This window comes from Octopus sinensis, linkage group LG5 (assembly GCF_006345805.1).
Source record: "Octopus sinensis linkage group LG5, ASM634580v1, whole genome shotgun sequence".
Taxonomy (NCBI): Eukaryota; Metazoa; Mollusca; class Cephalopoda; order Octopoda; family Octopodidae; genus Octopus; species Octopus sinensis.
The window spans coordinates 98,871,332-98,887,029 of NC_043001.1; the positions used below are offsets into that span (position 1 = coordinate 98,871,332).

The following is a 15,698-nucleotide window of genomic DNA, read 5'->3' on the forward strand; positions in this document are numbered from 1 at the left end:
TGCTGATCCCCTCGAATTTCATCCCAAGCTGTCAACTTGAAACTTACTCAAGAGAAACATAAATTTTGCTGACCCTTATTGGTCTTAGAGAGACCTGTGAAAGCTATGACCAGAGCTCCTTCCTCATGAGCATGGAAATAAAAGAGATAAAACAAACAAAAAAGGAGTAAAAAAGGACAGGATGTCTTTCATTTGTTTTATAACAGTATTGTTGCAGGAGTTTTGTTTGACAATGTCATGTGACCGAAGTCAGCAGTCTTGGGTTGAAGAGTATTTAAGGAAGCTGCTGCCTTTTCAGGAAAGTCAAGTTTGCTTTGTTTCAATGACAATGTAATAGTGATGCTACTGGCAGGGTTTTGAGAATTTATACAGTCTGATACAGGTGGAAAAGCCAATACTCTATAAATATTTTCTCAATTTTGTTTTGTAATAAGCTGCAGTAGGCTGTTTAATTATTGCTAATACAAACTGTCAAACTAATTACTATGTTAATTGGTGGAATTATATTCTAATATAATTCACTACTCACAAATGGAATAACATCCTGCAAAGAAACAAGAGGAGTTAAATATTTCCTATTTCTCAGAAACAGCAGAGTGCCAGAATAAACGGTAAGCAGAAGTGTGGCTGACTAAATTCTTTTCACAACCAAGGAATCCTTTTATTTAAAGGTATGATCTACTCAATAAGCTTATTTTGTTAACTAACAACAAACTTGTCTCAGCTCAGTTTCATCGTTTAAGCTGGAAGATATATGAAACTGATTAATTCTACATTTTACACTGCAGCATTGTAAAAGTTTTGAACACATTTCACAGACACTCCCACTCTCCCACCATATTACCTCTGTTTGCCCCCCCCCCCCACTGTATCTGTTAATCCTAAATTAGGAACAGCGGAACAGCTGCTTTACAGTATTAGTCTTGTTTCTCTGTGCTCTGTGTCCAAAACTCACCAGTGCTACTCTTTCACATTCATGTAGTCAAATCCTGTTTCCTTTATCCCCTAAGGTTAATGATGCATCTGTCAACCCCAACTTTTTCAACTAACAATTTTCACAAACCACACATCTCTAGCTTGATTGAATTATTTCTAGTATTCTTCATCTTTACCTTTCAGCTCTGTGTAAAACTTCTTCCAAGTCCTTCTCTTATCCTGTGTAATTGTTTTCTCTATTGGCATCCCTAGAAGAACGTCATCAGTCACTGAGACAGAGAAATTCCTTCCTTGTCTATTGAAACAGGTAGGTTTGTTTTGCTTTCTCTTGATATTTTCATTGCAAAAAATGTTTTTAATGCAGCAAACCTATTAGCCATATACACAACCACCAACCTGAAAGACTATATATTTTATAATCAGATGAAGCTAATTGAGCCAGATTTCTACAGCTGGATGCCTTCCTTGTCACCGACCCTTACCTGCTTCCAAGCAAGATAATGTTTCCCCATAGCCAGTCATGTTTATGCCAAATATTGGGAATGAATGACATCCATTTATAAACCTCACGTGATGTCAAGACAAGGAAACACATCTGCGCTCACACATAGATTTATATATATATATATGTGTTGGAGGAATAAAGGTAGAATGAGGTATTTTTGCCTCTTGACTGAAACAGTTGTAAGTTATTTTCCCAATTTATATTCCTGTATGTTATATTTTAATAATTACTGGTATCTTTATATAATAATATATTTTTATATGTAAAGCATAATATGTTATACATGTATATTCTTGTAATTGTCATTTTAGTAAATAAATAAGTTGACATAATATGTCTAGAAGTTGACGAACCACCTATTGATCCCCTCCATTTTCTTATTGCTCTCTCTCTCTCTCTCTCTATATATATATATATATATATACACACAAACACATACATACACACCCAACACATGATAGGTTTCTTTCAGTTTCTATCTACCAAGAAGCTAGACAGTGGGACTGAACCCAAAACCATGCCTTGCTTGCAGACAAGCTGGTGACACCATTCTTTGTACTTCCTGGAAGGTATCCCACACATACATACAAAATCTACACACACACACACACATCATCAGACCTTGTGCAGCCTCCTGGCTTGCCAGTCCTCAGTCAGAGTGTCTAACCCATGCCAGCATGGAAAATGATCATTAAACATTGATGATGATGATGTATGTATGTATATAAGCAAATCAAAAACAAGTGAAAAAGATGTACGCAGTGAATGTATTAGGCAAAGAATAGTCTGAGAAAAGCATGTGTGTGGTTACATGGCTGAAGTGACGTATGTGCGTGGCTGTATGGTTGAGAAGTTCATTTCCCAGCCATATGGATTTGGGTTCAATCCTACTGCATAGCTCCTTGGTCAAGTGTTTTCTGTTATAGCCCTGAGCCGACCAAAGCCTTGTGAGTGGATTTGGTAAACAGAAACTGAAAGAAACATGTCATCTCTCCATCTGTCTGTCTGTCTGTCTGTCTCTCTCATTGTGTTTTCTTGTCTTGACATCATGTGATTGTTGTAAATGGATGTCATTCATTTCCAATATTCTGCAAAAACATGCTTGACCATAGAGATATATTATTGCCAATAATATGCATTCCTAATATCTAGGCATAAAAATCTGAATAAAAAAACAATGTATATCGTACATGAATAAATATGGTATACTTGCATCTCAGTAACCCAATCAGTTATATTGCTTGGACACACTGTAAAAACAATTATAACTAATCTCTAAATTAAGTAGAAGGCTACACATTTGAGAGATGGATAAAGACAATCAAATAGACTCACCTCTCCCTCGGTACTCTCCCAGTATTTATTTTATCAATACTGGAAGGATGAAAGGACAAAACAACTATAGCAGTATTTGAACTCAGAACATAAAGATATGCAACTGAACGCTGCAAGGCATTTTGTACAATACTGTAACTATTCATTCCAACTAGCACTCTGTAGGGACACTGTATAATTGGTGGGGGTTTGTATTAATTTTATTTATGCTTCTTAATTTTAAAAATCATTGAATTAAAATAATTAAAAGATTACCATTTCCTATGTTTGTCTTTGCAGAAACAAACATCAAAATAAAGAACATTGTAACCATGAAGCTTTTACTGATAGTTTTTATATGCATTATGTCAATATGCATCGTTAATACTACTTGTCCGGAATCATGCCAGTGCAACAAAGAACAAACAGAAGTTTCATGTGAGAGACAATCTCTAACATCAGTCCCTAAATCATTGCCGACAACTACAGAATCTCTCAAATTGGCTTATAATTTACTACGAGAAATTACAGCAGAGTCTTTCAAAAATTTAGTTAAACTGAAAAAACTGGTTTTAACATCAAACAAAATTTCAGTTATCAGAAAAAATAGTTTTAAATACCAATCCAAACTGGTCTCTCTTTACTTGATCAACAATATCATCCATACCATTGAAAATGGTTCTTTTGTTGGGGCCATTTCTTTAGCTAGTATTTATCTGAGTTCAAATCAACTAAAAGATGTTCCATGTCTTTATGGTTTAATCTCATTGAAACATCTACTCATAAATACCAATCAAATTTCAGAAGTATTCTTTCCTGCTGAATATAGGCAAATAAAAAATCTCACTTATATAAATCTTTCTAATAACAAAATAAACCGTCTTACTGTTAATTCTCTTATAAATTTAAATGAGTCAAATATAAAGAGGATCTCATTTTCAAGAAATCAAATCACAAATATTGAACCAGAAACATTTCGTGTCCTAAGTAACATAAATTCTTTGAATCTTGCAGAAAACCCTTTCACAGCAGATGTCCTTAAAAACTCTCTCTATGCAATGAGAAATTTTAACCTTCGCTCTTTGGATCTTTCTGGATTAAAAAAGATAAATGTTCTTGCAGATAACATATTTGAAGCATTACAAAATACTTCCCTTCAAACACTAATCTTAAGTCATAGTAACATCTCACGTGTCAGCAGCAACACATTCAAACTATTAGATTCTCTTGAAGTTCTGAAGCTAGATTTTTGTCAAATTGCCAGTTTAGAAGAATCTACATTCACAAATTTGACTCATTTAAGAAGGCTCTTTCTGAATGGCAATTACATATCTAAGCTAACAGCAGTTTTCCCATCGAAACTACTTTATTTGTACCTGAACAGTAATAAGATTCAGAAAGTCCCAAGCAAAGTTTTTGATGAGCTGTTTCATTTGATAGAACTTCACCTACAGTACAATAAAATTGTACAGTTCGACAAAGACGCATTTATAGGCCTGGAGAATCTCAAGACTTTGAAGTTACAACACAATCATATTAATGTTATTCCAGGTGAGTAATAAAAGTTATCTTTTAAAGCAGACAAATAGCATTATGCTTTATTGAGTCTCAAGAAAGAGACACAGTTGATTTTGATGGTGGTGTGCCACCCTCCTGGCTGAGGAGTAAAAACAAAATGCCTCAGTAGATATAGTGCTGAACAACTAATCCTTATGTTAAAGTATTCTTCAAGCACTTGTGTATTTAGATACAATGCTTGTTTATTTAGGGAGTGCATTTATGTATTTAGGGAATTATACTTGTCTATTTAGGGATTTTCTTGTCAATTTAGCACTTAATTTTATATGCCTCGGTATTCAGTATCGTCTGAGAATGCTACTTATCAGAAACTATCTTTTCATCTACTTGGGGCCTGAAATATGGAGGGCTGCACCATTTAAGCTCTATGAACAGGCTGTATCAAAGGCATACTGCTATAAAAAGTGACAAGAGTAAGAAAGTTAGATGATTTCCTATAAAAACTTTAATTAGAGGTATTAGTTAGAGTTTGTGAGGAGAGACTACTGCAATGGGTGTAATTTTCTAGATGAAGAAAAACCCTGTTATTTAATATTATAGCATCAGGTCAGTCATGACTGAGCAGAACAATGACTGTTGATGTTCCAGCTTTGAGCAACCTTTCCTTTTAGTGGATATTTCTAGTGCTACATTTGCCAATGCTTCCTTCTTTTTTAAGACTGGGGGCTTGGAATTTTGAGGAAAGTATCATGGTTTGTGAATACATTATACATGAGGGAGTAAAAGAAAGTAGTAAAGTTCCTTCCTGAATCATATAGACTCATAGGGATAGTTTCCATGGCATGAATATATTCCCCACCTAGACAGGACACTAGTCTGTTGCAGGATTACTCATTTTTACCAGCCGAGTGGACTGGAGCAAAATGAAATGAAGTGTTTTGCTCAAGAACACAACGTGTGAGTTGGTCCAGATATCAAAACCACGATTTTACAATTATGAGTCCAACACCCTAACCACTATGCCACATGCCTCCACTATGCATGAGGGAAGTAGAACTAAAATCAAGATAAAATAAGTTATTGAAGGGTAAGATACATATGTTTTGGGTTTATAGAACAACTTATTCTTACATCAATGCATAATTGATATATGAAAGAAGTAAGGTGTGAGGAAAAGGTGCCGCCATCGGTCAAGGCTGCTGCACAACTAATGTGCAATGCCTGGAACTGGGTATGAGGATAATGAAAACATGTACCTGACATTATGATTATAGAACGTTGTGATGTATGATGCAATGTTTATCTATTATTTCTTGCAGGTGGTTTATTTTCTACATTGGCTGGTCTGTCAGATTTACAACTTGGTTCCAATGACATAACTACTATACCTGAAGAAATTTTCATCAGACTAAAATCCCTGAGTTTTCTGGATCTATCCAATAATCATATTTCCAAGATGCCCAAAAGTTTTTCAAAAGAGTTAACTCGAATAAGAAAATTATATTTAGATTCTAACAAACTTGGGAAATTCTTATCTACTGACAAAAAGGGCTTCCTGCTGAGTGGTCTTAAAAATTTGGAAAGAATTGATTTATCTTATAATGAAATTCAAGGCCATTTGTCTAAGAAAATCTTTCAAAACAATAAACATCTGAAATATATCTATTTCAGGGGAAATAAAATTACTGGATGGGAAAACAACACATTTGAGGTAACAAATTTAACACTGATGGAACTTGATGTCAGTAATAACTTCATAATTACTTTTGATAGTGATTCTTTAAAGTATATAAACAGGAAGAAAAAGTTCAACATTACTTTGAACCCATTTGCATGTGACTGCAATCTTCGTTGGTTCAGGGACTGGTTAAATACTACAACAGTAGATATTGTAGACAAAAACGACTTGATGTGCAACAGTCCTCCAGATTGGCAGGGCAAGAAATTACTTGATTTCAGTCGGTCAAAGATAGATTGTACTGACTATACGCTTTACTATATCTTAGCTGGTGGAGGTGGAGGTTTTCTCTTAACTGTTGTCATAGTTATATTTGCATACACTAAACGTTGGTACATCAAATTTAAGATGTTTAAACTTTATCAGTATGTACAGAAATCAGGCAATGAAAAAGAGTATGAAGCTATACCTGGAGATGACATGTATTTCGATGGGTACATCAGTTACTCTGACAAAGATAGTGAATGGGTTGAAAAGTATTTGATGCACACGTTTGATAATGGAGAAAATGGAGAAAATAAGAACAATGGAAACTTTAAACTTTGCTTTCGAAACAGGGACTTTGCTTATGGAAAATATATTATTGGAATGATAGAAAGTTCTCTGGCTGTGAGTAAGAAAATGATAGTGGTTCTAACACCATATTATAAAAAGGACAAGAGATGTGAATTTGAATTGCAACTTGGTATTATGAAGCTTAATATAAGGAATGTGATGCCTATTGTGCTCAAAAACTTACAACCAAATCAGATTCCCAATAGTCTGAAAGAAATCTTTGAAACAAATAAATTTATTGAATGGGACAATAATGAGTATGCTACAAATTTTATAAAACGTAAACTGGAAAATTTCCTTAATGAACAGAACCTCTAAATATATATAGTTCATAACTATTAAGTATGTATGTATATATATATATATATATACTCTTTAAGGGTCAGCTTGTAAATTCATGATGCAATGTAAGCCAGTCACTTCTGTGGTATAAAGACAAATCAAAAGATAACTTAGAGTGAAAACTTTGAAAATCTTGCTGGAAAGAGTGCATTTTTCCAGTTTCCAAATTTCAAATCTCAAAAGGTACTTCATCCAGAGTAGTTACTGGAAAAGAGGAAAAGAATCAAGAAAACAAAAGTCTTCCTGCAAAGCATCATTGTTCACATTGTAATTTTCCATTTGCTGTCTTTTTATTTAATCCTGAAAATATTTTATATGTAAAGCATGTACTCATTAATTTTTTACCCATATACATACATATATATATATATATATATATATATATATATATATATATATATATATATATATATATATGTATATATATATATATATGTATATCTATAGTTCATAGATGAGAATCAGATATTCCCCATATAGAATACACTTAGTAGTGCTCGAGATTTAAACTTGAGCATGTATAGAAGTAAATGTAGAGAGAAGCGAGTTCGACAGATCAATATATAAAGTATATCAAATACATGAAATACAAAAAAATGTTTATATATGTTTACATACAAAAAGGTCCTACTTACAGAGAATACGAATAACATAGAGAATTAAAGGTGTTGAAGAAAACTAATACAAATCCAACAGCTGTTTCTGGGGGCTCAGTGGTTCAAAATAATGTTTGTAGATTAATTCCATTGTAGAATGAGACAAGCCTCCATCTTCAGGGAAGAGATCTTATGTTTGAGGTGTTGGAGGAAAGAAGTTCAAAGATGGAATGATTTTTGTGGAGAGTTAAGTGTATCAGCAGGGAATTGGGGAGGTATTCAGAGAAAGAATAGTAGAAGGAGAAAATAAATTTCATGTAAACATATGTACATTTTGTATTTCATGTATTTAATATACTTTATATATTCATCTGTCTAACTTATCCCTCCATTTACTTCTATATCTGCTCAAGTTTAAATCTTTTGAGTTCTACTAAGTGTATTCTATATGGGACTATCTGATACTCATCTATGAACTGTATATATATATATTTAATTATATATATATATACTCTCTCTCTTTCTCTCTGTACATATATATATATCAACAAGCACATTTCAACTGTTGCATACAGCAAACACACACACATTAGCCTCACATATACACATGTCCATACACATACTCAGACATCCATACACACACACAGTTGCCCACACATACATACTCACAAACTAGCCCCTATTCTACATACACATTCACCCACACCATTATGAGATATACACACGTGCTAGCGCACCTTAGTTTGTTGTGGTCACCATTACTGCTGTTGTTCTTGTTGTTATCATCGTTATCATCATCATCATCATCATCATCATCATCATCATCATCATCATCATCACCATCATCATCATCATCTTCTCCATTCATTCAGTCTCTTTTTTCCAGTTATCTGGAACACACACATGCACACACACACATATATATACACATTTAATGTCTTATTTCCATTCTGATATGGGTTGGATGGTTTGACAGGTGGTGGCTAGGCTTCATATCTGTTTTGACATAGTTTCTAGGCTAGATGCCCATCGTAATGCCAACTACTTTCTAAAGTGTACTGCTTCCATACCTGAAATTTCTTCTCTAGTTCTGCTAGTGATTCAGCAAGGTCATCAGTGTAGATAAGTTCGCAAAGGCAGCCAGTCATAAATTCCTCTGTTATAGCCTGGAGGACTATGATAATCAAGAAGGGACTGAGAACCAATCCCTAGTGAAATCCTACTTGCACTCTAAATTCTTTGCTATACTCATTGGCAACTTTCACTTTTCTGACAAGGTCTCTGTACATGGCTTTTACAGCTCTCACCAACCATTTATCTATCCCTAGCTTCCACATTGCCCTTCGGATAAGAGAACGGGGTACCCTGTCAAAAGCTTCCTCCACGTCAACAAAAGCCAGATACAGAGGTTTATTTTTGGCCAAGTACTCCTGCTATTACCTCACCAGGAAGATGACAGTAGTGCTTCTTCCTGACACAAAACCAAACTGTCTCTTTTAGGCTAACTCTCTTCCTATTAATTGAGCTGTGGTCCACCAGGTCCAGCAATTTGATGCCTCTGTAATATACATACTTGTGTGTATGTGTGTATATATATATTTATATATATATATATTAGGTCTCACCAAGGAAATGACTAGAGACCGAGACCTATGGAAGTATGCTGTGCGTGAGAAGACCCGGCAAGACTAGTGAGGCCATAACCCGTGGCCTCTACCTGGGACGTAGTCAGTCCACCTGTGCATACCTTCCTTCTTGTGACACTTGTGAAGACCTGTTGAGGCAAGTGAAAATCAAACCAAATCAAAATAGATGAACATCAATGGAATTTGTATCTTTGTGGTACCAGTGCCGGTGGCACATAAGAAAACCATCCGAACGTGGCCATAGCCAGTACCGCATTGACTGGCCTCCGTGCTGTTGGCACGTAACAAACACCATCCGATCGTGGCCGTTCGCCAGCCTCGTCTGGCACCTGTGTCGGTGGCACATAAAAAACACCATCCGAGCGTGGCTGTCTGCCAGCCTCGTCTGGCACCTGTGTCGGTGGCACATAAAAACACCCACTACACTCTCGGAGTGGTTGGTGTTAGGAAGGGCATCCAGCTGTAGAAACACTGCCAGATCTGACTGGCCTGGTGCAGCCTTCGGGCTCCCCAGACCCCAGTTGAACCGTCCAACCCATGCTAGCATGGAAAGCGGACGTTAAACGATGATGATGATGATGATGATGATATATATATATATATATATATATATATTTTTGTCTTCAAAGCAAAACTGGATCTCTTCTTGTCAAGGATTCTGGATGAGCCTATCTCATGGCAGAATACACAGATGAGGTCAGAATCGTAAGACTCCCTCCTTCACTAAATGCCTCATATCAAAGGGGGTTTCAAATAGTGAAAATGTTGTAAAACTCGTGGTGGTGTCCCAGCATGACCACAGTTTTTGAGCTGAAATTAGTTAAAGATTTAAAGAGTATATATATATATATATATATATATATATACTCTTTAAATCTTTAACTTTTGCTTTCAACATGTGATCTCTTAAGCACCACCAGCTCAAATATTTTCTCCTCTGTCTTCCCTCCTTGGGATCTTTCCTTCTCCTTGTTTCCGACGAAGAGCTCCGCTCGAAACGTTAAACCCTCCTTCCCTTCTTTCCTGAGCGTCAATAATACTTTAATTGTTCCACGTCCTGCGTTGCTGTGTTTTTTTCTCTTTTTTTTCTCTTTTTTTCTGTGTTTTCTTGTTTGGATTAACTTTATATATATATATATATATATATATATATAGTCTACAGTGTGTTTGGTGTTAGAAGGGGGCATCCAGCCATAAAAACCCTGCCAAAACAGATACTGGAGCCTGGTGCAGTCTTCTGCCTAGCCATCTCCTGTCAAATCATCCAACCCACGTTAGCATGGAAAGCAGATGTTAAGCAAATTTGTTCATGTGTGATGAACCAGTTACAAACACTAATGTCTTTTACTGTCCTCTTGTTAACTTCAGCTATACTGTCCCATTTTTTTTAATTGAATTCCTCCCTTCCTCTAGTTTTTCTGCTCCTTTCTCTTCCAAATCTTTACCTCTTCCTCTTTCTTCTTTATCCTTCTCCCTTATACTGATGCTTATCTTCATTTCCTGCCCCCATACTTGTACTATTCCTTCAGTGTTTTGCCTATCAATGGGCCTAATGAGAAAGCCTATCAATAACGAACCTACTAATGGCTACTGGAAACAGCTGTAAATCAAATTTACTACAATAAAGAAAAATATGTAATGACCATTATTTATGCCTTGTCTTTTATATCATTCTGTGTAAAATCAGTATAACTGGAGCACAAACATGGATTTACAATATACAATAGTGATGAACTATAACCTCAGACCCTGCCACATGATCACACAGGGTTCTTTACTAATCTCAGCAATATTGTTAGCTTAATGTACTAACAGAGTTTATAAAGTATTTTGCCCAAAATGATAATCCCCCCACAAACAATATATATATATATTATTTCAGAGGCAAGGAAAAGTAAATGAACAAAAAAAACATTATGCCCCTTGTTCCATTAGTTGGAACCGAACCAGCACTCCAGTTGTTCAGACAATGGTATTTCCTTTGTCCTGTCAAAGACCACGATTATTAATGGTCGAAGGCAGTGAACTATGGCCCCCACACAGTTATGGAAAGTTTTAAAAAATTGAAATGCTGGGACAACGTTATAAATATGGCTAGCATTAAGTTAGCTGGTCAGTCAGCGAGAAACCATGAGAGGGTCAGTGTGAGCGGAGCGGACAAGGGAATGAGCTAGAGATGGTGGAGTCGGTGAGAGGCAGCCACAAAGATGACAGCCAGGGTCTAGAGAGAGACAGACAGTGAGTGGGCAAGAGACAGGACGAGAGGTAGTAAAGAAGATGACAGTGAAGGGGCAGAGAGAGACATAAAGAAGCCGGACTACTATAGTGGGGGTTGTGATGTTCAGGGAGTGTTGCAGGCGTGGAACATGCGGTAATGTTTTTTATTTGTGTTTTGAATTTCGATGTTCAAATAGAGTCGATGTGTTGTTGTTTTTAGAAAAAAGCAGTAGAAACTTTGAGAACTGTCGTGTAAAAAAAAAAAAAAGCGTGTTGTTGGCTGTTTTTAAGAGAAAAGAAAAGAAAGAAAAAAAAGAACTTGGAAATGTTTTAAAAAGGAGAAGGAAACTTTTTGATTGTGAACTTTGTGTTAAATGTAAAATGATGTGTCTTGGAAAAGAAAATCGAACAGTATTGGGTCAAATGTTAAATGATTTGTTTTTCAAACTCTGTCTTACGTTTAAATGCAATTGATTGTTCTTCAAACTCCGTACATGATTTGTCAACCTTTGTTTTGGAATGCTTTGATTTTGTTTTGAAAAAAAAAGCTAAATTACGCAACTTCCGCTGTGTCTCTCTCTTTTGTTGTGGTTGTGTTGGTTCCTGGCTGTGTTTGCCGCCTTCCCCTCCTTTCCGTGGTGGATTTCCGGTTTACTGAGTGTCGCTGTCGCAACTTAGGACCCATGATGGAATCGGAAGGCCTTGGGCCCTGAGTGGCGGCGTAACAATATATATATAGGTGCAACTTTGGCATGTGGTCTACAAGGGAGATTACTTGGGGTTACTTTTAAATTATTTTGTACATACTTGGCATTGTAAATGTATTTAATCAAATTCTTACTATTTTAATAATAAGAAAATCATATAATAATTAAAATAAGTGTGTAAACCACCCACCAAAGTAAATTTGCTCTTGGAGATAACACGGAAAATAGCACTAGCACAAAGTAAACTAAAAAGTAACCTAAAGTAATCTCCCTTTAAATTGTAGATCCCACGCTTTTTTTTTCTTACTAAATGATGTGAATTTAGTGCTGATTTCTTGTAAAAATGCAACTGCTTTCATCTTGCCATTGATCACATTGTAAAAATCTTTTGCCAAGATCTTACAATCAACCTTGTCCCATTGCATAATTTAGGAGGATCTAAATATCTTAGAAGCCTAAATAGGACCCTTACCTTCATAAAAATTCTACATGGAGGAATTCGTAATTCCAGGTGGCTCAGGAGAATCAAGGAACTTTGTTGGGTAATGGACAGCTTGATTTTCATCAAGGACTGAATCAACTGATTTGCACTCTTTAATGATTGTTGGGATCTTATTTGTTAATCCTTGCAACTGTTTCATTTTTTTGAGCAAGAATTGCCCTTTCACACAACCATTTATGAGAACTACAATTATTACTTAAGTCTGGAAATACCCTGTTCTTCAATTCAGCTAGGGAATTCACCATGATAGCAATATGAGCCAAGCTGATATCACCATTCCTATCAAATGGTACTTTCCCATTTCCTAATTGGAGGAGCCAGGTTGAAAATTGTTCTGCACATTGGTCCCCATGTAATAACGCTCACACATTAGTATTGAAGGAGAATTTTTGTATTTTATTCCATAGGTGCAAAGACTTAATGCATGCTTTTATTTCATCAAATCTTTGTCTTGGAATGTCTGGTAATGTCTCTCTGAAGTCTTCTGATGAAACTCATGTAACTCCCTCCATAGATTTATTGTTGCCTCTGATGTCCTGTAAGATCTTACCAAGAGCTTCCACTGCACCTCTATGTGACATGGTGCATTCATTCCAAATGATAAGGTGGCATTGGCACAACACTTTTAGTGAACTGAATCTTTTCTTATGTTACAAAATGGACTGTCATTTGTGACCTGGTTTAACAGTAATTTAGAAGCAGAATGGGCTGTTCGTCCTCCTGAGAGGAATAGTGGGAGAAAAGCCAAACAATCCTACAGCAACTGCAATTCTTTTTTCTTGCCTTACCTTGGAGAGAAGCAATGTTGTTACAAATGTTTTACCTGTGCCATCAGGAGCATCAAAAAGGAAAATTCCTCTGCTTTTTTCTGGTGATTGTGGAACACCGTATGCACACACATAAACACAGACACATATACATACAGTATCAAACATGAGATGAAATGGACATGTGTGTGTGAGTGATAGAGAGCACGAATGAAGGGGTATGTTGTCATGTATACATAAATAAATAAGCATACATCTTTTTTGTATGTATGTGTGCATGTGAGAGAGCGAATGCCACTTAGACATCACTCACTCTCTCTCTCTCTATCTTATGCACACATACATGCAAAAAAGATGTATGCTTATGTATTCATGTAAGTACACATACATGACAACACATCCCTTCACTCTCTCTCTCTCACACACACACATACATAAATGTATACCAACATACATACAAAAACACGTGTGTGTGTGTGTGTGACTGACTACAAATACAAAGAGCTGAACATCACACACAAAAAGTAAATAAATTTTACGGACATTAATGAAGTGTGCAGGTTCAAGTGAAAGAATGCCCATATTTTTTTTTGGGACGACTCGTGTTGAATTGCAAATTTTAATGTGATATTTGTGTAATAACGAAATCAAACTTGGAGTGTGTGTGTGAGTGAGAAAGAGAGGGGGAGAGAACATTGCAAACAATGAATGAAATAAGCATAAAATGAAAAAAATTGTCTCAATAATAATACATTAAACATATCTTGTACAAAATATTTGAATTTGTGAACTTAGTAAATATTTGTTTCAGTAATTTATTGTAGTTGTTTCGAAAGAGTAAATTAAAATGGAAAATTTCACAGTTGCTATGTCAAAACTGATGATCCTATTACGTATCCAAGTTTAAATTATTCATGCATCCCAAGTTTTCTCAGGAAAAGCGAAAATACATACACGTCTTGATTGTTGGCCTATTTTATGTGTGAGGAAGTTTGACAGCACTGCTCTTATCTGTACCATATTGAGCTGTTGGTTTCAGCCGGTATTGTAAAGAGAAGAGTGTCTAGTTGTTTTTTGAACACATCCACATCCACATCATGTAGGGTTCTTAATTTTTGTAGCAGGGCATTGAAGAGCTGTGGGCTTTCAAACCCTAAGCTATTGCAGTGCCTGGTCCTGAATTTAGATGGAGTGGATGGTATCTTTGGTACAGTATAACAGTATCCAGTTCAGGTATTTGTGTAACACTCAATGCCAAAATTAGGTACTAGTCCATCCAGAATTTTTCATATGTAAATTATTACAGATCTGTCATGTCTTTGTCTCAATGAGTAAAGACATAGTTTTTTCGGCCTCTCCCAGTAGCTCATCTGCTGCACTGTTACAATTTTTCTAGTGTAGTAACATTGGACTGCTGCAAGCTCTGCTGTTAGTTTGGCACTAAGTGGTGACCATAACAGAACAGTAATCCAGGTGGCAAAAAACAAAGATCCTCCACAGGGTCAACATAACTTCTTGAAGGACCTTAGTAACCGTCCTGCTAGCTGACTGCACTTTATTGCCATCTTGGTAATGTGCATATGAAATGCTGCATCATTACACATACTGATCCCCAAGTCATTATATCTCTCTATATATAAACGGCAGTTTGTCTGTCTGTGTGTCTGTCAGGTTGTACCCTCACCCTGACCACGGCTTTCAACTGATTCTGATGAAACTTGACACACACATAGCCCAATGTCATAATTCAAAACTAACGCAGCGAAAATTTTGAAAAGTTACCCCAGTTCTGAAAAAAAACGATAAATTCGACATGGGTCGAGAATCTAAGCTTTTTATATGCAACACATTTTCAATAAACTGTCTAGGGGACGCAACTCGACCTTTTTAACTCTCGGAACACGTGGGGTAAGTATCCTAAAATGTATAAAAATGTACAAAAATGGCAAAAAAGCGGGCAGCAATGTGAGTGACAACAACGAAAAAGTCAAAAGTGACCAAACTGAACAAACGAATGGAAAAGGTTTTTTGGTGCACACGACAAAAGCGGTTTATAATAAATTTAAGGTAAAACGTTTGGGGTGGTAGTTATAAAGAAAGTGTAAACAAAAAAAGTATTTGAATAACTTGCGGCTGCAGCAGCTATTAGCAGAAGTTGGGGGTAAAGTCTCGAATGTAATTTCTTCCTGGTAGGAATTGGTTGGGTTGAATTATCGATAGCTGTTTGATAGTTATTTGGGAGTGAAGAGAAGACATTGCAACCTACACATGCGCCTTCGTTCCCTAGAGGGAAAGGACTAGATTGGGATTAGTCGTTGCCTACTAGGGGCTCTTACATACCCGGGCAACGCCGGG

The 15,698-nt window shown here is 36.1% G+C and overlaps 1 protein-coding gene across 1 annotated transcript in view; it reads left to right on the plus strand.

Annotated features, from left to right (window-relative positions):
* Positions 1-478: 478 nt before the first annotated feature.
* LOC115212225 overlaps positions 479-15,698 on the plus strand; it is a 55,777-nt gene continuing 40,557 nt past the window's right edge. Inside the window, exons 1-3 of the mRNA XM_036503143.1 lie at positions 479-611; positions 3,056-4,306; positions 5,593-6,881. Coding sequence (XP_036359036.1) covers positions 3,088-4,306; positions 5,593-6,881 — 2,508 coding nt within the window. The 5' untranslated portion in view covers positions 479-611; positions 3,056-3,087. The remainder of the gene's footprint in view (positions 612-3,055; positions 4,307-5,592; positions 6,882-15,698) is intronic.